Genomic DNA, 21,011 nt, shown 5'->3' on the forward strand with positions numbered 1-21,011 from the left:
CCTGCCCTGATCCCTCACTAGCAGAGAGCTGCACAGAAGCTGGGGTGGCCCTTCCGGCACCCCCCCTCACCCCTCCAGTTTTGGAAGAAGGGCCTGGAAATATGAGCCAGACTCAGGCAGGGGTACGGGGAGCAGGTCTGTAAATGGCGCCATCTGTATGGTTAGCCGAGGAACAGATGGGCGGACCCCCCTCCCCCAGCCCCTCCGGGCCCCGTGGGCGCTGCACCCACACTTACGCACACCTGCACGTGTATCAGCGCGTGGACACACATGGCTACACCCCCCCCCCCGTCTCCCGCCCTCGGGGCTGTCCTGGTGCCGAGGGTCCTGGGGTTCCAGGGGGAGGAAGGACTTAGACCAACTGGAGTCTTAACCTGGGACAGAGTTTGAAGCAAGGGGGCCCGTCTGGCTTCTGCGAGGGTCTCCGACTGTGGAACAGATGGGTGTCCTCATGTGGGTCTGGACAGGCAGACACCAGCCCGGGTGTGCCTGTCCGAGGAGGCACAAGTGGCCATTGTACTGGGGAAACGTGAAGCCACGGTGGGGGTGCGGGGGGGGGATCACCAGGAGACGCAATACTGTGGGCTTCGTGGGCTTCGCAGATCTGAACCGAGCCTGCTTCTTCATCGCCTGCCTTTGCCCCGGGAGCTGTGCCCGCCACGGGTCCTTGGGCAGGCGTGCCACCTGTGCCTCGGTTTCCCCATCTGTCAGGCAGGGACGATACCGGAGCCTATCTCAGCTGTAAGGATTCAACGGGTTTAAGTCCGGAGCTCGGACCGGTCGCTGGCCTGTGAGCTGTTGGGACAGAAACGTTGTCTGTCGGCTGCGCGGCCCTGGGCAAGTGGCATCACTTCTCTGAGCCTTGTCAGCAAAGCTGGGTTAACTATCCCCCTGGCCCCAGGCGGCTTTCCCCTGTGGCCGCGAGCACATAGTAGGTGCTCACTACGGGGCTTGGCTGGCGGGCGGGGAGCCGGATGGGCCTGGGAGGCATCAGAGAGGGATGGCCTCGGCCCCTCCTCGGCTCCTGGCTCCGCAGAGAGGGGCTGCAGCCTGTATTTCCACGCCGCCTGACAACTCTCTGGAAAATAACATGTTATTCCCGCCGCTGCCTGGCTGGGCCCGTGCAGTTTGCACAGTAGGCGAAAGGCCCCTCTGTTATTTCCACAGCTTAAGTCCCCCTCTGGGCGCCGAGCTGACGGGAAGCAGGCAGGACGCTGGCAACCATTGTGTCTGCGGCCTTCTCTTCCTCCTCCCCGTCGTCAGCGCCCTGGGGTGTCAGATGGGTCTTTATTTTACGCAGGTGCGGAGAGGCAGGGCAACCCTCCCAGGGAGGTGGGCTCAGTGCCCTTGAACTAGTTCCTTCTCTTTGGACCTCAGTTCCCTGTCCGTTCAGAGAGGAACCGAGGAGCAAAGAGCCCTCGGGTCACCTGGTTGCACCCATTCCCTGCCCCCCCCCCCAGGCAATTTATAGAAGGGGGAACTGAGGCTCAGAGAGGAGACGGGAATCCCAACTGGATGGATATGAGTCGTCAAAGGACCACGGAGCCCCAGCCCTGGGCTGGATCTCTGGGTGGGGGTTAGATGGGGCCAGGTGGGGGGAAGAAGGCTGAGGTGTGGACAGCTGGGGGCTCCCTAGAGGAGGACGGGGATCTCGGCGGGGCTAGACCCCCCGCCTCACACATGTGTGCACCCCCTGAAGTGTGCACAGACATGATGATACGTGTGCTCTCCCTACCGTGTTCCCAGACGGGTGTACCCCCGTCGGGCCACACGCCCCACACCCACACCGCTGGATTCTAATCTTGACTCCACCTAAAGGGCAGGGCCTGGGGCTTCCTCTCCAGGAAGGAGGCTCATAACAGTCCCCACCTCAGAAGATCTCGGGGTTGGAGGTGGGCCTGCCCTGAGCAGCCCTCAGGCAGGTTGTCGGCCGTCACACGGTGCCGTCCCTGCCCCCAGCCCCTGTCCTGTGGCTCCCGGTGATCCCCCCCCCCCCCCCGTTCCGTGTTTCAGGGAAATGACCAGGTCCGGTTTGAGCTCACCTGCTACTCACTGGCCCCTCAGATTAAGGTAAGTTGTTGTTCCTCCCCCGAAGGTGGGTGCTGGGGGCTAATGTCACCGGCGGGGGAGGGCAGGGTGTGGAGTTCTGGGAGGTTCCACGGACAGGGACAGAGTGCCCCTGAGTCTCCAGGTGGGTGGTTCCCTTCTTGCTCGGGAGAGACGCTGTGCTCACACCAGCTGAGAGGCCACGGCACCCTCTCTGACCATTAGTCCTCCTGGAAGGCGCTGCCCAGGGGCCTGGGTAGGTCAGAGCACTGGACAGAAAGACATAGCCGCCCTTTGGCCAGGCTCCTTGGTGCTCCCGGGTCCGGCTTCTCGGGTCCAGGCCGGAACAGTTCTGGGACAATGTTGGCCTGTTTCTAGGAGCTCATAGCACACCCAGGGTCGGGGCCACCCAGCTAAGGCTCTGGCTCTGCTCCGGCTGCCTGAGCCCTGACCCCCTGCATCCTGGATCCTTTCCTGGTTGGAAATCACCAGGATCTGGGGAATCAACCGCCCTGCCCGTGGCCTGTCACCCAGGCATGAGAGCACACATCAGGGCTGTCGGCCACTGCTGCCTCTGTCCCCCCCCAAGGCTGGCCTGGGGCCTGGGCCTGTGTCCATCTATCTTATCTGTTCCCTTCCTCCCTCCCTCCTTCCCTCCCTTCCTTCCTTCCCTCCCTCCCTCTCTCCTTCTTTCCTTCCTTCCTTCCTTCCTTCCTTCCTTCCTTCCTTCCTTCCTTCTGTATTTACTCAGATCAGACCCTGGGCCAGGCTCCAGGCATACAATGAGTAGACAAGGCTGGGCCACAGAGCTGTAATGTGGCACCAATGGGAGCCCCATGGGTAATTTACGTTTTTCTAGCAGCCGCATCAAAACAAACCGATAAAAAAAACACGAGATAAAAAGCAACGGGTGACCTCCTTGTAATAATGTCTACTGCACGTATGTCCTGAACCCTGTGGTACCCCAGTGGTGTCATTTAACCTGCCACCGATGTGAACACATTACTCATGAGATGTTTTCCGTTCTGAATCTTCAAGCTCCTTGTGCTTTGCAGTGGCAGCACATCCCAGCCAGGACCGGCCACGTTTCGGGTCTCGGTGGCCACACGTGGCTCCTGGCCGCCGGACTGGGCAGGACAGGCCTAGGTCTGAGCTCCTTCGAGGTCCCTTCAGGCTAAAGCTGCAGAAGATGTCTCTCCTCCTGAAGGAGCCCTAAGAGGTTTCCTTATTTGTTTATTTAAAAAAAAAAAATGTTTTAATGCTTATTTTTGATAGAGAGAACACGAGTGGGGGAGGGGCAGAGAGCGAGACACACACAGAATCCAAAGCGGGCTCCAGGCTCCGAGCTGCCAGCACGGAACCTGACGTGAGGCTCGAACTCACGAGTCGCAAGATCATGACCTGAGGCGAAGTCGGACACGTAACCGACTGAGCTACCCAGGTGTCCCTTTTTTAAAGTAGACCATCTTTCTCTGTCCCTTTAACCAGCCAGCAGCTGCTTGCTGGGTGGGAGTGACCTGGAGGTAAGCTCTAATGATCCCCAAACACTGGGCAGCTAGGAAGCCCTCAGCAGTGGCTGCTTGCTAGCTTGTCGCAGGCCGGTGGCCATGGGGGCTTTCTCTTGACACCCCCCCCCCTCCCTGGGTTCCCACAGCAGCTTGGGGGAGGAGGGCAAGGTGTTTGGTTTCTGGATCTCTGTCTGCAGAGGCGGAGCCGAGGGGCTGGGATGGGGCTGAGGGCAGGGGCCAAAGCTGAGATGAGACCAGAGGGTGCCCCCCATGGCCGAGCCTGTGCCAGGGGCAGCTTGCCATCAGAGGCAGGGGCCTGGCTGGCTCCAGGGCTGGGTGGGGGCTCTTCTTGGGGGCCTGACCCTTACACCCCCAGGCTGATGGGGCCCCCCGTGAAATGAGCTCAGTCCCCTCAGTCAGGCTGTGACTCCTCTCCCTTCCCCACCCAGTGCAGCTCCGGCATGCAGAAGGCAGGAGACCAAGAGAAATGGGTTGAGAGCACCATGCGTTGTCTCTGAGCCCTGCAGGGCTTCTGCAGTGGTGTGGACCACCCCCCACCCCCACCCCGGGCAGGGGTCGGGGGTTGTTAGCCCTCTGACCGGGGGTCCTAGTAGGAAACCCGAAGCCTGTCTGGTTCAAACCCTCAAGTCTCAGAGAGACAGATGCCCGGAAAGCCAGGGAACCCAGCTGGGGGCCACAGGGCCATCCTGCCACGGAGCTTGGGCCTCTACAATGCATGCCCCCCCCTCCAGTGTAGCAGGTCCTGTCCTCCCCGTGCCTAATGGGGTACCACTGGCCACCCCACACGGACTGTATTCTCTCCGGGGAGGATGCAGTGGGGGACTCCCCACCCAGGTGACCGTTGGAGTCTTGGGCCCCTTAACAGAGAGGCCAGCTCTGTGGCCCCAGGGCCAGAAGAAGCCAGCATCTGGGCTCTCCCACATCTGACTTCTTGTTCCCATGCCCAGGTCATCGCTCCCTGGCGGATGCCTGAGTTCTACAACCGGTTCCAGGGCCGCAATGACCTGATGGAGTATGCAAAGGTATGGCTGAGTCCCCACCCCCACCCCCACCCCCCACCCCCGCCCCATCACCCCCAGCCCTGGCCCTCCGGGCATATCCCTTCCAAGGGGCTGGACCAGCAGTACAAGGCTAAGGCTGATCCTTATCCCGGGGGGGGGGGGGGGGGGGGTACTGAATCTCTGTCCCAGCTGCCTCCCCCCCGTGACACCTGTCCCCTGGGCCGGCCCCACGGCGGGCGCTGGGCTGGGCATCTCCACGGAGAGTCTCCAGTCCGCCAGGTCAGAGGGTGACGGGCACCCCGTGCCTCCCCCTCCGTGGGAGGTGTGAGTGAGGTGTTCTTTGGCCCTCCGTTACCTGGCTGCTAATGGTCCCCGGCGCTTTGCAGGGAACAGGTAGGCACGCTGAGGGGCAGTGGCAGACAAAGGCTTGTGTCGAGCCAGCCCTTTTGAAGTACAAGTTGCAATAAAACATATTAGAAGTTTTGCATCAAGATCCTTAGCCGCTCCCCAGGGCACCTTTCTTTTTAGCGACTCAATGGCAGCTCTTGACAAACAGCCTCAATCAATCAGACGGGGAAAAGCGACTCGTTGCCGGAAAATTGCTCAGGTTTTAAATAGCAGTCACCAGGGCTGGCTGTGAGCCCTCACCGCAGCCAAGGTGCCGCGTGGTAGGGGACCCGGCGGGGACGCGGCCCTGCCCCTGCCGCCAGCATCCCATTAAGACCTGGAGGGCTTGGAGGAAAGATCTCCTGGGCCATCTGTTGTTTTATTATTAAGAGGGGAGTTTACGAGAGGAAGCCCATATGTTGCCAAACAAATTGTCAAATAGCAGAGCTATTAAGAGAACCAGGTTGACAGGGCCTCCCCCGCCCCCCCCCCCAAGCCCTTCGTCTCCTTGATCCTGAATATGGAACACGTTTCATCTTTAAGAATAATGAATTGGAACCCCCACCCCGAACTACATTCTCACGACTGCCGTCCTGGTTCAAGAGAGGGCCAGGGCGACCCCACGCGTGGCCCTTCGTTTCCGTTAAGCCCCACACAAAAGCGGCTCCTGGTTTTCCCAGCAAAGATGAATTTCCTTCCCAGGTTTTGGGGGAGAAGTCACTTCACTGAGCTTCTGTCCCCAATAACCTTTGGACAGGAGAGCATGGCGGGGGGGGGGGGGGGGAGGGGGGGGAGGAACAGGCGAGTCTGGGGCCCCAGGCCTTGGGTTCTCCTCCCCCCTGCCCCTCCACGGGCGGCCAGTATCTGCATTGAGCTCCAGGGAGTCTGAGCGCATTCTGGGAGGGAGGCCGTGTTTCTGCACCCAGGAAATGACCAGAATCACTGAACAGCAACCAGGCTTTGTCCAAAATTCAGAGCCAGGCAGCTGATTCAGCTGAGACAAAAAATCAATGGGGCTTTGAAAACCCCTGCTTTCAAGACCCATAAGTTACCAAGGCCAAAAGGTGGGGTAGGAGACCCGCAAACATGTGTTGCCTGCATTTTCCATCCAGCCCCCCCAAGCCATCGTCCAAGGGGGAAAACACTCAGAACCACCCGTCCTCAGCATTGTCACCCTAATTAGTTTCTTTTAAGAAGCCAGCGGACAAGCCAGGGGGGCTACAAAGCAGGGCAGTTGCTGCAATACATGTTGACGAGGGTTTTTTTTTTGTCTCAGTTGCAGTGAGAATTTCTTTGCGGGCGGGGTGGGGGGGGGAGCCTCAGGACAGAGAGGGGAGGGGAGACAAAAATCTCTTTGGAGGGGCTGCCCATCCTGTCCTCCCTCTCTCGTCTCCTTGCTCCGACCACGACCAAGGAGCCCCAGTGGGAAGGAAGGCAAAAGTGTTTCCAAACCATCCCCCCAAACGGGCTGCAGGGAACCCATCTGCTGGCTTTCTCCGCCCCCAGCCCGGGGATGCCAGCGCCCGCACAGGGTCCCGGTCCCCACTGCTGGCCCACTCTACCTGGAGGGAGCCTAAGGCCAGCACGTGCATTTGACTCTTGGCAACCTGGCGGGGAGACAGGCGGCCCCCCAACGCTGAGCAGCCCTCTAAATGGGGTGTTCTGTTTGCCCACAAATTCTCGAGTAGATACGGACTTACAGAAACGTTCCCCTGGTAAGGCTTGAGAAAAACAACTTAGAGGGCTTTTAGCTTCATTTACCTTGGAATTTTAAGGTGGCGCTGAAGGAGGAGCTCCCTGGAGGAGGCTGGAATCTTACAGTCGTGGGAATAAGTGTGGCTCAGGGTGGCCCGACCAGGAGAGGCAGAGTGGTGCTGGTGGGGGCTACGGGGCTGGGGCTGGCTAGGTCTAGGACCACAGAGGGCAAGGTGCCGAAAGGGGGCTTGGAGGCAAAGCGTCAGGTGTCACTGCCTTAAAGGGGCCTGGCTGGGCCCCTCAGCTGCCTCTGCCCAGTAACGTGTGTGCACTAGATTCCGGCCGAATATCCACCCAGGGCAGCGTGGGGTAGCTAAGGGGGTCAGCCTCCTCCTTATTCGGAAAGGGCCTTCACAGTGAGATCACCAACAGCCTTTCAGACCCAGGGTCTCGGGTGGGATGAGTTTTCTCCTTGCACGACGGATGGAACCATTTGGGAAGCAAAACACGATTGGAACCAAGAGAGGAGGATGGAGAGGGTGCGGATCGGCCCAGGATGTCCTTTTCAGGGTTGCAGAGTGATGGGTGTGGCCGTTGCGCCAGGCAGGGGGAGAGGGGTGCCTCCCAGAAAGTGCCAGGCCCGTATCTTAAACAAGTGCCGTGGGCTAGAGGCCCTTTGCTTGGGGCACAGAAAGTACCGCGCGGGCACAGATGGCTTCTGCGGTGGAAGTTTGGACCCTTCCAGCCCCCCCCCTCCCGCCAGAGGGTCGGGGACCCATTCTAATGCTCAGAATCTTCTGGAAGGAACCTCCAAGGTCAGTATCCACTCCACGACGTCGCAGACACCATCTTGCGGTTTCTGCACGGGCGCGTCCAGCCGCAGGGCCCTCACTCTCCGTGCAGCCTGGAGGAGGGGAGGGACACTAGACCGGGGCCCTGGCCTTGACTGCGTGGTGACCAGTGTGTCTGAAGCCTGGAAAGAAAACCAAGGCAGCCGGACCTGCCCCTCAGGCCTCCTTCACGCTGCCTCACTCCCGCCCCCGTGTCACTTCTTACCTGCAGCAACACGGAATCCCCATCCCGGTCACCCCCAAGAACCCGTGGAGCATGGACGAGAACCTTATGCACATCAGGTAAGGAAGACGTCCCCCGCCTGTCCGCTGCCCCGCCCCGTGTCAGGGAGCACCTGCCTGCGCAGGGCAGATGTCACGGTGACCGCATGCGTGGACCGACCCACTTGTAGCTCATTGCACGGCCCTCTGGGGGGTAGATGGATGATAGGCACCCGGCCTCCGCTGGGGTATCCGGGAAGGCTTCTCGGAGGAAGTGACATTTGACATTCAAACTTCAAGGATGAGAACGGACTGGGCCGGCCGAGGTGCACGCAGTGTTTCAGGCAGAGAGAATAGCATGTCTGAAGCGCCCCCCATCCAAGATGGGAAGCCCTGGGGCCGTGCCCCCCCCAGAAGATTGAGGGAAATGTCCCAGGGTCTTTCCTGCAACCTGCAGTTCCCACAGCCAACTATGGTGGGCTCAGAATGTTCCAGGCGGGGCTGGCAGCGGTTGCTTTGGCAGAGAAAGAAAGGCAGGGCAGACTTGTGTTGGGCATGGTGGGGGCGGGGGGCGTCTCCCTGCCCCTCCCCACCTGACCCCCTGTCTTCCCTCTCCCCCTGCAGCTACGAGGCTGGAATCCTGGAGAACCCCAAGGTAATCCCCCCCCACCCCGTTTCCTGTGAACGGGCTGCCTGCTCCGGGCCCGATGCTGTCTGATGTGATTGTAGCCTAATTTGAAATTTCACGGGGGCCGGGTGTGGGCCTGGGGCCGAGCCCTGCCTGCGTCCAGATCCTCCCCACCGCCCCCCACCTCCCCTCGCCGCCTCCCCACTCCATGCTGCTGCGTTTTGAGACACCCCCCCCCCCCACTCCCTGGCTCTCTTTTTCTAATTGCCGCCCGAGATGAATAGGGGAAGGAAATATTTCAGGACAGCATGGAGAGAGTGTGTGATTGTAAGACAATAAAGAAGCAATTAGGCAGATGAGACACTTGTAGGAGGGCCCAGGCTGTGCCCACCAGCTCTCAGGCCGCTAGTGCTGCAGTGGGGTGGGGGGTGGTACAGATTAGAGCCCCAGGACCCATTTGTCTGCGTTTTCTGCTTCCACGGCAGCCCGAGGCAGGCCGCCCTGATCCCGGGTCCCCAGCCTCCCAGGCTGGCCAGGCTGGGCCTCAGCCCTGTTTGAAGTTTAGGATTTCTCTCCCTGGGGGGTTTCCCTTTGTATCTCCCCCTGCCACCGTGGGAGATGGGGGCTGGGGCGGGGTGGGGGGGGTGGGTGGTGAGGGATGGGGGGGACCCGGACGAAATCTATCCTGGGAAGAGAAAAATCTCTTTGTCCCTGAGGGAATGTGTCTCCATTCCCTGGCCCAGCCCCACACCAGGGCGGCTGGTTTGGGGGTGGGGTGAGCTGCTGGGTGGCTGACGTTAGGGAAGAAGTGTGCTGTGTGGGGTGGGGGTGCTTGGGCAGTGGGGTCTGGGGGATCCAAGAAGGCCAGCTGGAGGGGGGGTGCCCTGCTGGTGCCGGTGAGGGTCGGGGAGCTGGAGCCCCTGCCGGGAGTCCTGGGGGGGGGGGGGGGCCCGGAGGGACCAGGCCTCTCCGGCAATGTGGGTGATATTGTAACAGCTCCCAGTGACCATTTCTGGGGCCAGGACCGGGTTTAGCTTCTTCTTGGATTCCTTTCCTTGGCTCCTAGCCATAAGCCAGTCCTCATCTCACGGGAGAGGAAAGGGAGAAACCAAGGCCCAAAGTTAAGTGGCTCCCCCCACCCCACCGCCTTGCTAGGGCACCCCATCTCGGGAGCTGGCCCTCCTGCCTCCGTGGTTCCCCCGTTGCCCGCCCCCACCCACACTCGGCTCTGCCCACTGTGTCACTCAAGAGAGCCCGCACCCTTGCCCCCTGGGGGCTGATGGCCCCACGGAGCCGCTGCCTGCTGGCCACAGGTTTTTCCAGTTCATGCTCTGCTGACCCCGTGACACTCAGGCCAGCCACCCCTAATTAGCCAGTCAGTCAGCGCCAAGGGGGGCGGGGGAGGCTGAGCCTGGCAGAGGCAGAGCTGTGCAGAGGCAGGCTGTGACCCCGACCCCTCTCCAAACATCCTGTGGCACTCTCACCCACCAAGGGGCGGCTGGGGGGCGCGGGGAGCAGAGCCAAGGCCAGAGGGGAAAGTGCCCCTTGGGCAGTGCTGGGGGTGCAGATGGCTGCGTGACCCTGGGCAGACCGTCCCCCTCAGGCCTCCTGTCTAACGAGGACGGTGGATGGATGCGTAAGGGCCAAAGAGTGTCTTGGTAGGAATCCTGCCACCCGCTCAAGTTGGGAAGGCTGGGGCCTCAGGCCCGGAGCTAAGAAACTGGGCTCTGAATCCTGGCTCTGCCACTTGGTGCTGTGCCGCCTCGGGCAAGTGACCCAACCTCTCTGAGCCTTTGATTCCTCATGCACACGGTGGGAGGCCCCAGCCAGCCCTTCCCTTCTGCGGCTCTTGGCCTGTCCCTAGCACAGGGCGACGACACCTCGATCTTAGCGCCGAGCTCCCCGCCCCCCCCCCTCCTTACACAAAGATTCTTTGGGGGATAAAGGGGCCGAGATCCTCGCAGGACCCCTCTCATCGGGCAGGGAAGGCTGGGCTGGGTATGAGTGAGAGGAAACATCATTCCCGCTGAGCAGTGTGGGGTAAGGCTGAGGACCCCACCGTCCGGCTCTCCGGGGCCTGCCCGGCTTGGTGGCAGGGGTGGGGGGGGGCTCCCCAGCCTAAACCCCAGGACCCCCCCCCCCTTGCATCTCTAGATGCCCTGTGCATGGTGCCAGCCTCCACCCCCCCCCCCGCCCCACCGGCAGCCCCGGCCCCCTTGGGAGGAGATGGGGAGACAGCTCAAGGGAACGGGGGGCCCCCCGCCCCCTCTCCAAAAAAAGCCCCAAGACCTGCCGAAGGGAGGGTCTGAAGGCAGATGGCGGAGCCATTTTCTGCCTCCGTGAGGGCTGATTGAAGGGCAATGAGGCAGCTAATGCGAAGAAAGATAGAAATTTACTTGCTTTAACTTCATACGGCACACAGTGAAAGAGTTCATTCAGTCGCCGGCCCGCCATATCTGATGGATGAATAAACCATTTTCAGCATCGATCATGCCTCTACATCATGGTTTAGTTCATGGGCCATTTGCTTCCAATTTCTCCTTCTCGGCCCTGTTTCATGCTTTCTTTCGGCCTCTCCCCCCACCCCACCCCCCACTCTCTCTCTTTTTTTTTCTTCACTCTCTTCCCTCCCCCCAGCCCCCCCCCCCCCAGATGACATTGGAAGTGAGCCCTCCCGCTGGGAGGGATAAATAGATAGATGGTATTGATACTCGGCAACAAACTATTTGTCATTTGAACTGGGCTTTTAGGAGGGAGAGTAAAAAAGAAGGCAGGCGCCCAGCCACCTCGGAATGCAAAGCAAATGTCACTTGATTTCTATTTAGTTATTTTATTTAATCGGCGCTGTCAGGGTGTCGGAAACCGGCAGGACAGCTGCATCCGACGTCCACCGCGGAGTGTGGGTCGCTGGCCGAGCGGCTCTGCCCGCCTCCTCTGTCCTCCCAAGTACAGGCCATCTCGTCCTCCGTTCCCAGCTTCGCAGAGAAGCGCGGCTGGAGGTCAGGCAGCGCTGGGGTGAGGGGGGGGTGGGGGGGGAGGAAGGAGCCGTGGGTGCGGGACCGGGGACCCTCAGCGCTGGCACCCCGCTTTGAGTTCATCCTGGGCTGTGGGGAAAGGGGCTGCGGAGTCAGGGGGGACACCCAGAGGTCCAAGCCCTGCTCTCCACTTTGCCTTTTGGCCAAGGACGGTTTGTCATCGGGCCTGCCTGTGCCCAAGGAATGCGGTGGTCGGCGGGACCCAGCGGTGCCTGGGGACCCAGCAGTGCCTGGGGAGCTGGGCATTTCTCTGAAACCATTTCTCTGAAGCCTGTCCCCACCGTGCACGATGGTGGCTGTCTCTGGCCCAATCCCTTGCGCTGTTTCTCAGCCCTTTGGTTTCGAAACCAGCTGGGGAACAGCAGGGGGTGATGGGAAGAGCAGTGAACAGGGAGTCTAGAGTCTACACCGGGGGGGGGGGGGGCAGGCAATATGACTGGGTCAAGCCACTTCTTTGGCCTTGGTTTTCCATCTCTGCCGTGGAGGCATCAGGTCCTGAAGGACCCTCTTCTGCCCTGAGTCTGTCTTTGAGGTCAGCTCCGGAGGCTTTTTCCCACCCTACAGATGGAAACAGATGAAGGGATACAGCGGGGCCCAGGTCGTGCAGCAATCTGGAGGTGAGGGGTCCACCGCAGACCGCTGTGTGAGCTCAGAGGTGGAGCTAGAAGCCCAAGCATCCCCCCTTGCCCAGGACTGAGGGGTGCCTAGGCGGGCGGGAGCCAGGATGGCTGGTCACTTGGGCATACAGCCAAGAAGCAAAGCGACCACAGGTGAGGGGGCCCAAGGCACCTCTGCCGGCCCACCTCTCCTGGACAGGCTCTTCCCGGAGGCAGACGCCACCGGGGGTCTGTTCCAGCTGCCATACCCCCCCCTGCAGGGCAGGTCACAATTTGCACCCGACCTCCCTGCCATTTTCTTGGGTGATGTGCACGCCCAGTAAAAATTACAAAAACCACCCTGTGTGCTTACGGTGGAAGATGGTCAAGGGCAGGGATCGTTTCCCCATTTTGCAGGTGAGGGAAACAGGCCCAAGGAAGCAAAGCAACTTGCCCAAGCACCCCCCCCGCCCCCCCCCCCCCCCCACAGGCCGGAGATCCTGACCCCTGGCTGAGGGTATTTCCCACCAGTCTAAAACCCAGCTCGTGTCTGTGGCCGGTCTCAGGGTTCCCTGTCCCGGGCAGAGCTCAGGCTTGCACAGAACCTAGTTGCAGCCATGGTCCACCCCCCGCCCCATGCTCAGCCTCTATTTCTTCATCTATAGATAGGATGATAGCACTTGACCTTACCGAAGGGGGCTGCTGGGAACCTGAAAGAAACTGCAGGTGGAAAGAGACCCGTGAATGTCTGCAGGGTTCTGAAAGCAAAGATTTAAGGAACTATGTGTCCCAGGGTGTCCCAGGTGGAAACTGCTAGGTCCGGGGTGCCCACAGAAGAGACTAGAGCAGTCAAGCTGAGAGGCGGGCCCCCCTCCCCTCAGTGGCAAGGATCCTGGGCCGGCGGGGAGTATGTGGGGGGGGGGGGGCGGGTAGCCAGGGCCTCGGGAGCCCCAGGCAGTCAACGGTCCCTCTGCCGCTGGATCAAGACGAGAGGCCCATTTTCCAGCACGCCCAAGAAAAAATATACATAAAGGTTGATGTGCTTTCAAATGGGTTTTTGCTTTACTCTTCTCTTTTCTCCCTGTGAGTATTAACCTCGGGGACCCCGGGGACGGCTCGGCCTGCCGGAGCACCTGCTGGGGTCACGCGTAGTCATTAGCTTTGCGGTCAGTGCAGAATAAACCCCAATTCCCGGCGCCTGCGAGAGCGAGCGTCCGCTCCCGGGAAGCCCGCTGCCACCCGCCCGCCCGCCCGCCTCGCTCCTCCAAAGTCACACTTTTCTTGCCTGACTTGTTCCTCTGCTGCTATTCTATTCTATTCTACCTCCAGCTGTGGGGGCGTCGAAGAAAAAGATGAGATCAAGTTGAGGGGAAAAATTGTCTGATTTCTTGAGCCCTTTGTTTCCCAGGCCCCTGGCAAGTGGGGGGGGGGGGGGTGCAGGGGGGAGGCCGGCTCCTGGCTGGGGGGCTGGGAGGACCATGGGTCCGTGCCAGGCGGTGGCAAGGGCCGTAGCCCCCTAGTTCCGGAGAAGGGGTGCAGATCTCTGTGGGAGGTGGGTGCAGGGACTGGCAGGGCACAGCTTGGCTCTGGGCACCCCGGCCTCCAACCTCTTTCTGTCTTTTATCAGAACCAAGCGCCTCCAGGCCTCTACACAAAGACCCAGGACCCCACCAAAGCCCCCAACAGCCCTGACATCCTTGAGATCGAGTTCAAGAAAGGTAGGTGCCCGCCTGTTGGGACCCGAGGGGGTGAGCTCTTGGGGCCCTGGGGTCCTGGCTCCTTTCCCCTGTGCCCAGGCCTGGGCACGAGCCCTCTCCATCCCCCCTGTGTTCCCGGAAGCCAGAATTCAGGTTTGCCAACCCCCGCTTCCCCAGATGGCGTGGTCCACGGAAGCCCCCCAGGCTTCAGAGAAAAGCACCCTCAGTGGCCCATCACATGGGCTCACGGGCACCAGCTCTGACGTGACAGCATTCCAGTCCCCAGGCAGTCATTTGCCAGCTGCTTTGGGACTTGGGGCAGTCATTCAGCTATCCTCGGCCTCAGTGTCCCCTTCTGTAAACTGGTGATAAAAGCATCCGCCACTTGGCATTTTCATGGCATGGAATGAGGTCTGAAAGGGACGTGTCTGCTACAGGGTTCCGGCACCAAGGAGGTGCTCAGTAAATGGCGGGTCTTAGAGAGCCAGCCTCGGGGGGCCCCTCTGACCCCACAGCTAAAGCCTCAGCTAATCCTAGGCTCGATGCTGTCCACACCCCCTACCCCAGACTCAAAGCTGCCACCACTCTTGTTCGCTTTGGCCGTGGGTGGGTGTCCTGATCTCCCTAGCTTCACTGCTAGCAGCAAGACATGTTTGCTGGCCCGGCCTGAGTGCCCAGTCTCGAGCCTGGCACCAGGCACACCTCTTGCCATAGAGGACAGACGGGAAGGCAAGGTGAGCCTGGTAATGAGAAGGGCGGGACCAGGCTCAGAGTGAGGGCTCAGGGCACCCAAGGAGAGGACCTGCCCAGGCAGCTATAGAAATCGGGGAGGCTTCCTGGAGGTGGTGCTAGGCAGGAGCTAGAGGATCCAGCAAGGGGTGGGGGGGCATCCTGAGTCTGGACAAGGAGGCTGGACAGTCCATCCACAAGGCCACTCCCTGGGCTAGAACAGAGCGGAGGGAGAGGGACATGGTCCCTCCCAGGGCACCTCAGAGACCTAGGATGGGGAAGGGGAGGTGGGGGTTCAGATCTGTGCCTCACTCATGCTGGTGTGACCTTGACAGCCAACTTCACCCCTCTGGGCCTCGGGCTCACTTTCCTATAAAACAGGCCATGGAAATGATGCTCGTAGGTGCTGAGTATGGTGTGTGGAGCGAGACAGTGGGAAATAGAGGCTGTTAGTACGCGGATCATCCGCCTCTCCTGGCCTTTCCCAGGAACCTGGCCAAGCCAGCGGGCGTCTTCATTGCCCCCCCGCATCCATTCAAACGCTTGAATTTCATGCCACTTGGGAACCAAAGGGCCCATGGTCTGACGCCCCCGCAGGTAGCTGAAGCCCTAAGTGCCCACTCTGTCTGACCCAGGTCTGGTCCGCAGGCATGGGGCATCTCCGGGCACCATCTCGAAGAAGGTGGCAGGAGGGGACCCAGGCAACACCTCCGGCAGGTTCCGCCGGGGAGCCTGGGAGAGGGTGGGAGGCGGGCGGGCAGGCGGCAGCGGGGTCCCGGACACAAGGCTCTGGCAGCCTTTCTTCCAGAAATAGGGCAGCCCCAAGGGCTGAGCTGGAGAAGAAACGTGATCCATTTTAATGATTTAGGGAACCGTCTGGAAAAAAAAAAAAACACAACAAAAAAACAGACGGGAGGAGCCGTCCCCGACTACTCCCATTCACTCTCTAGTTAATTTATTTGAAGTTTTAATCTAATTATTAACTATTTTAAAGGCTAAGAGGCTTTCTCCGGCAGCAGCATCGACAATGTTAGCTCCTCTCTGGGGCAGGCCCCCATCCAAGGCCCCTGCGAAGGCCATAATAGGACCGGGAGGGAGAGAAAGGGAGAGGGGAGAGGCGGGCAGTGGCGAGAGGGGCTTAAGGTTCATTATTGGGCAGACTTACATTTAATAGCAATTTACAACCAAGTTATAAAACCCCTGGAAATGGGGGTGAAGAATGGCGAGGTGACAGCGCCTTGAGGGAAGCCCCTCCAAGCGGCGCCCGGCTAATAAAGACTGGAAAGCCGCTATAGAGGCTGATTGGCCCCCGGTCGCTGGCTACATGGTAATGAGCTGGGCAGATGGGTGGGGGATTATCCGCCAACTTTGAACAGCTTTTCTTTGTCACTGTTACAGCTCTCTTGTTAGCCCCCTGATACATTCATTGCTCATTTCACACCGCTCCAGAAAAGTGCCCCCTTGCTATTCAAAGTCAACCCTGAACCCACCCACTGCCCCCCTTGACTCGGCCCTGCCCTCCCCTCCCCGAGCAGCGGCCACCTCCCTCCTGCCCCCCTGCCACCCCAGCCCCGACTTCTCAGAATTCACGGACACCTCCCGACACCTCGCCTGCTGGAGCGGGCACCCCTTTACTCCGGCGATCGGGGTCCGGGGGGTCCACCTGACAGACGTGGCAGGGGGCTGTGAGTGTGTGTGTGTGTGTGTGTGTGTGTGTGTGCGTGCGCATGTGCGTGCACGAGCCCGAGCCCCTCCGCATCTCGGCCAGGCGGCCTGGGTAGCTGGTGGGACAGAAGGTGCCCGGGCGTAAGACAATGGTGGAGCGTGAAATTCAATTAGTTCAGGGCTGGTTCCAATTTCACAGCCCCTAAATGCAAAAGGGACAGAGAGAATGGGAAGGGTGGGGGGCGCGTTTTTATTGCATTTTCCCTTTCATTCTGGGGGGCGTTCTCGCCCCTTCTCTCCCTCCAGCAGGCCCCAACCTGCACAGGGCTTTTCAAGGAGTCATTTGGAGTCTATATCTGTCACATCCATTTAAGGCGTTGCGGGTGGAGGGAGAGGGCGGGGTGCCAGGCACAGGCTCCTCCAAGCTCCGGCCCCGCAGGCCCACCGCCCTCTCCTCCTGCCCTAGGGGTCCCCGTGAAGGTGACCAACGTCAAAGACGGCACCACCCACCGCACGTCCCTGGAGCTCTTCATGTACCTGAATGAAGTCGCGTGAGTGCCCGCAGCCTTTCCCGGCCTCCTGGGAGACCACCGTCTCGGGCAAGCCCTGGCACAGGCCATTGTGGCTGATGGTCACGGCCTGGGGCTTCGGGGCCAAGGGGGATGCGCCTGGGTCCTGCCGGCGGCCGTTGGCACAGCCCGTAGGCAGGGGTCTCCTGGTCTGAGCTTCTGAGCCCTCCGTCCGACCCGAGACCGGGACAGAAGGAAAGATGAGCAGGGGGAGGGCTGGTGCCAAGCAAGGCCTCAGGACGGAGGTAACAAGTGGCAAACTCAACTGCGTGACCCGGGCGATCCTTTCCACCCTCGGGGTCTCAGTTTCCCCACCTGTGCAATGGGCGGTTGAGGCAGGTGACTTGGCTCAGATGTTCCTTTGAGTCTTGGATCCTGCGATGGCGCTGGGCAGCCCCCATGTGGCTCTGTGGCTCTGGCGCCCCGCAGCTGAGAGCCCAGCCAGGAGGGCGGCCTCCGACTCGCATCCTCGCGGCGGCATCTGGTTTTCAAGAACCCGCTCTCCCCACAGGGGCAAGCACGGCGTGGGCCGCATCGACATCGTGGAGAACCGCTTCATCGGGATGAAGTCCCGAGGTGAGTCTGCTCTCCGCCCTCGGGGGCACGTCTCAGCTCCCAGAGACTCCAGAAGCCCCCCCCAAATCGCCATCCCATCGGGGCGTCGGGGCAGGTTCCTTCCCCCCGCCAGACTCCGTTTCTCCCCTGTGAAGCGGGGATAGCGGGCCGTGTGTCCCTGACTTCCAAGGGCATCATGAGAGGCACTGTCCCAAGAGTGAGGAGGAAGCTGGGGGTCCAGGAGGGGCTCAGAGGCGAGGGGAGGCCAGGGACGGGCCTGGAAGCCAGGCTCTCCTGTGCCCTGGGTGGGTCAGCCAGGTCTGGAGGCAGACCATGCAGGGCCGATTTCACAGTCATTAAGGCTTCTTTGAGGAGGCCGCCAGCCCAGCAGGGCAGGAATCTTGCCAGGGGTGGGCGCTATGGGCTGCACTGGTCATGCGAGGGGGGCCTGCGCCTGGGTTTGGGGCAGCTGACTCGTCGGCTAGGCGGCCCGTAGCTGCCTTTGGCTGGCCCAGGAGTGGAGAGAGGTTGGTCCCAACCAAGCGGGTGCCTGTATCTTCTCTTTAGTAAGCAGAGCCCTGTGATTTTCCGGCCATCTCTCACAGGGGCATCAGACCGATCAGTCCCCAGGCCACACCCTCCCCTCCGGGACTCAGTTTCCCCATACAAGGGGATCTCAAATCCCCGCAGGTCTGGGTCTGTCAGCATATGATATAAAGCAATGCTGCCTCCTTAGGGAACTTTAAGAGGGAGAGGGAAATCTTGCAGCAGTGAGAGCCCCCAAATCGAGCCCCTGATTTTTTAAATACTGGTGGTGAGCTTGGGGGGGGTCCCCCGTTTTGACAGATGTTCAGCTTGCTTTGCTTAGGTTTGATTTATTTTATGTTATTTTTTATTAAAAACAATTTTTTTAATCTTTATTTTTGAGAGACAGAGTGTGAGCAGGGGAGGGGCAGAGAGAGAGGGGGACACAGAATGTGAAGCAGGCTCCAGGCTCCGAGCTGTCAGCGCGACCCCGACGCAGGGCTCGAACTCACGAACTGTGAGATCATGCCCTGAGCCGAAGTCGGACGCTCAACCGACTGAGCCACGCAGGCGCCCCGTATTTTATGTTATTTTTAAAAGTTCATTTACTTATTTGGAGAGAGGGAGCACGAGCAAGAACACGCGTGCGAGATGGGAGGGGCAGACAGAGGGGGAGAGAGAGAAAATCCCAAGCAGGCCCCACACTGCTATCGCAGGGGGGGACGTGGGGCTCGAACCCACAAACCATGAGATCATGCATGCCCTGAGCAGAAACCAAGAGTCAGATGCTTAACCGACTGAGTCACCCAGGCGCCCCTTCTTCGGGCCAATTTAAAAAGATAACACAAGCCAAAGGCAGCCAGGCCAAGGGATAGTCACGGCGCTTTGTCCTTTAGGACATTTTTACTAAGATTCTCAGACGCAGAGAGCTGATGGCCAGATTTCAGCTGTCAGAACAGCGTGCTGGGCCGGGAGGCAGGGTGTGGGAGCTGTCACTCAGGCTCGCCCAGGCTTGCCCGGTGACCTCTGACTTGTCAGCTCGGGGCCCCGGTTGGCCCACGTGTGACGTGGTAGGTACGGGGGTGGAGGTCGGATCTTTTTGCCTATGACCTGTTTGGATGTGTCTCCAAAGGTGCGGGGAGGAGGGAGGCAAAGTGACTGCTTAGCCTCTTTCCCATGATTTTTTTTTTTCCCCCTCCTGGACACAGCTACTATCTTCCAGAAGCAACCTAATTGAAACTCTCAGGGAAGGCCTTGTCAGAACAATATTACTAATTAGCTGCTACCTTTTATCCTCACTTACCTTTGTCTCTTACCTGTATTAACGTCTAATTAAATGTCCCTTTGTCTCGGTCTGCCCTTGGGAGACAGCACAATGTAAAATCGTGCGAGGCAGATCTAGGCGGACCTTGGGGAGCCACAGATCCGCAACCTTCATTTGACAGAAGGGGAAACCAAGGCCAGGACGGATGCCCAGACCCAGAGAGGCGTGGGGCTGAGGCCAAGAGCTGAAACTCGCGGGTGGGGCACACCCAGGTTCCGGCCGTGTTGCATAGTGGGATCAGGTGCCCCACAAATGACAGCAGCCACAGAGGCATGCTGGAAGGTCAAAGGTGACCTGTGCCCTCGGGGAGCTCCGTGTGGCTCAGAGGCATCCTCTATGGCACCTGCCGTCATGACCTTCCCGAGCCATCGTTCGTGGATTGTGGACGTGTCTCGGTGCTTTGGAGAGTGACACCAACCGACCAGGACTGGCACTTGTGGTGAAAACGAATCACCGGGTAGGGACTGGCCTGAGGTCACTCTGTGAAATGGCATCCCGCAAAGTAGGGACAGTCGAGTAAACTTGAAGGGGGTAGTAATGAAGACCCGGGCGGGGCTATGCTGAAATGACACCCTGGAGACGGTGGCAGGAGAATGGGCTTCAGCGGGTAGGTGTGGAAGAGAGAGGGTGGAGTGGAACATTCTGGGGGGATTAGTGAAGAAGTTAGGGGGCACCCCAGGTGGCCTGTTAGGTCTGAGGGGGAGCTGAGCGCCTGGAACCTGACGGAGGCACATTGGAGGGCTGGGCTTCGATAGAAGACGTGAGTCCCTGTCTCAGGTCCATCACCACTGGGAAAGCGACTTAGCCTCTCCGGGTACTCTGCGTGTACCTGTGGGAAGCCGTCCCTAAAGGCACAGAATTGAGCCCGAGAGCTGTAGAGCCTTTGGAGCAGACAGTCGACATTCGGCTCCCAAGAACTTGCTGTGTGACCTTAGCAAGTGGCTTTCCCTCTCTGTGGCCCCAGCTGTCGAAGGTGGGGCCGGCCTGGGTGATCTTACCCCCTGGAAGTTGTAATTTGCCTGTTTTCTTACTTGGATCAGAGGGGGTGAGAGAAGACAGCTGCTTCGCGATTTCTCGGGCGGTGTCCTGTTTGTACGTCTCCACTCTGAGTAATTCGTCGGGAGGATGAACGAGCAGGGGGGGAGTACGTGAGGGTGCTGGGGATGTCCACACGACAAGGTCTTTATTAAGTCTACCGTAATGGGAGAAGCTGTTAATTGTCAACGATATTGAGGGCAGAACAGGAAGACGCTATTGTCCGTCGCTCCGTGTACAAGGGGAAAATGTCGTTTGTATTGATTTTACAAAGCTCATAATTGAAATTCGTTAAAGGGCTTGGTTTCTTTTTGGGGGGGTGGGGGGGTGGGAGTTGGGTAGGGAGCTGGGCAGTGCCACTGCCCTGAGCCTGGGGTGGTCATGGGGTCAGAGGGGCAGGGGACTGGGGAGGCTGCAGACGGAAGTGCTTTTGCTGTATTGTGGCTGTTCACGTTGTCATTATCACATTATCTTTTTAACTCTGGAGGGGGGCTAATTAAGTGAAGTAAATGAAATCAGTGGGGAGGAGGAGGGGGGCAGGGCAGGCAGGAGGGGAGCGGGGAAGGCGCCAGCTCCTGCTCTTCTCCTTCTCCAGCCACCTCGGCTCCCTTCTTCGCTCCCAGCCCTGTCCCTCCCCGGCTCACTTCTGCCTGCTGCTGCCTCTTCCCCCTGCCGACTCCCTCCCTCTCCTCCTCATTGCCTGCTTCTCCTCTTCCCTCCCCTGTCCCTCTCTCCTCCACCCTTTCCATCTCTCTCCCACTCTCCCCTCCTGTCTCACTTCCTCCCGATTCCTCCACTTTCTGGCTAAGAAAAACCAAGGGCTGCCCGCCCACTTACCCACCTGCCTGCCCACCTGTCCAGGCCTCCCAGAGGCTCCGCTCAGATGGAATGTTCCAGATGGAGAGGAGAGAGAGAGAGAGAGAGAGAGTTATGCAACAAAGAT

At 59.8% G+C, this 21,011-nt stretch overlaps 1 protein-coding gene across 2 annotated transcripts in view; it reads left to right on the forward strand.

Annotated features, from left to right (window-relative positions):
* Nucleotides 1–21,011, forward strand: part of ASS1 (argininosuccinate synthase 1) — a 52,399-nt gene that overhangs the window by 16,331 nt on the left and 15,057 nt on the right. For both annotated transcript variants that reach the window (XM_043567145.1, XM_043567144.1), the window contains exons 6-12: nucleotides 2,014–2,070; nucleotides 4,523–4,597; nucleotides 7,721–7,791; nucleotides 8,335–8,365; nucleotides 13,597–13,687; nucleotides 16,527–16,611; nucleotides 17,141–17,205. In XM_043567145.1, the coding sequence (XP_043423080.1) occupies nucleotides 2,014–2,070; nucleotides 4,523–4,597; nucleotides 7,721–7,791; nucleotides 8,335–8,365; nucleotides 13,597–13,687; nucleotides 16,527–16,611; nucleotides 17,141–17,205 (475 nt within the window). The remainder of the gene's footprint in view (nucleotides 1–2,013; nucleotides 2,071–4,522; nucleotides 4,598–7,720; nucleotides 7,792–8,334; nucleotides 8,366–13,596; nucleotides 13,688–16,526; nucleotides 16,612–17,140; nucleotides 17,206–21,011) is intronic.

Source organism: Prionailurus bengalensis, chromosome D4 (genome assembly GCF_016509475.1).
Source record: "Prionailurus bengalensis isolate Pbe53 chromosome D4, Fcat_Pben_1.1_paternal_pri, whole genome shotgun sequence".
Lineage (NCBI taxonomy): Eukaryota > Metazoa > Chordata > Mammalia > Carnivora > Felidae > Prionailurus > Prionailurus bengalensis.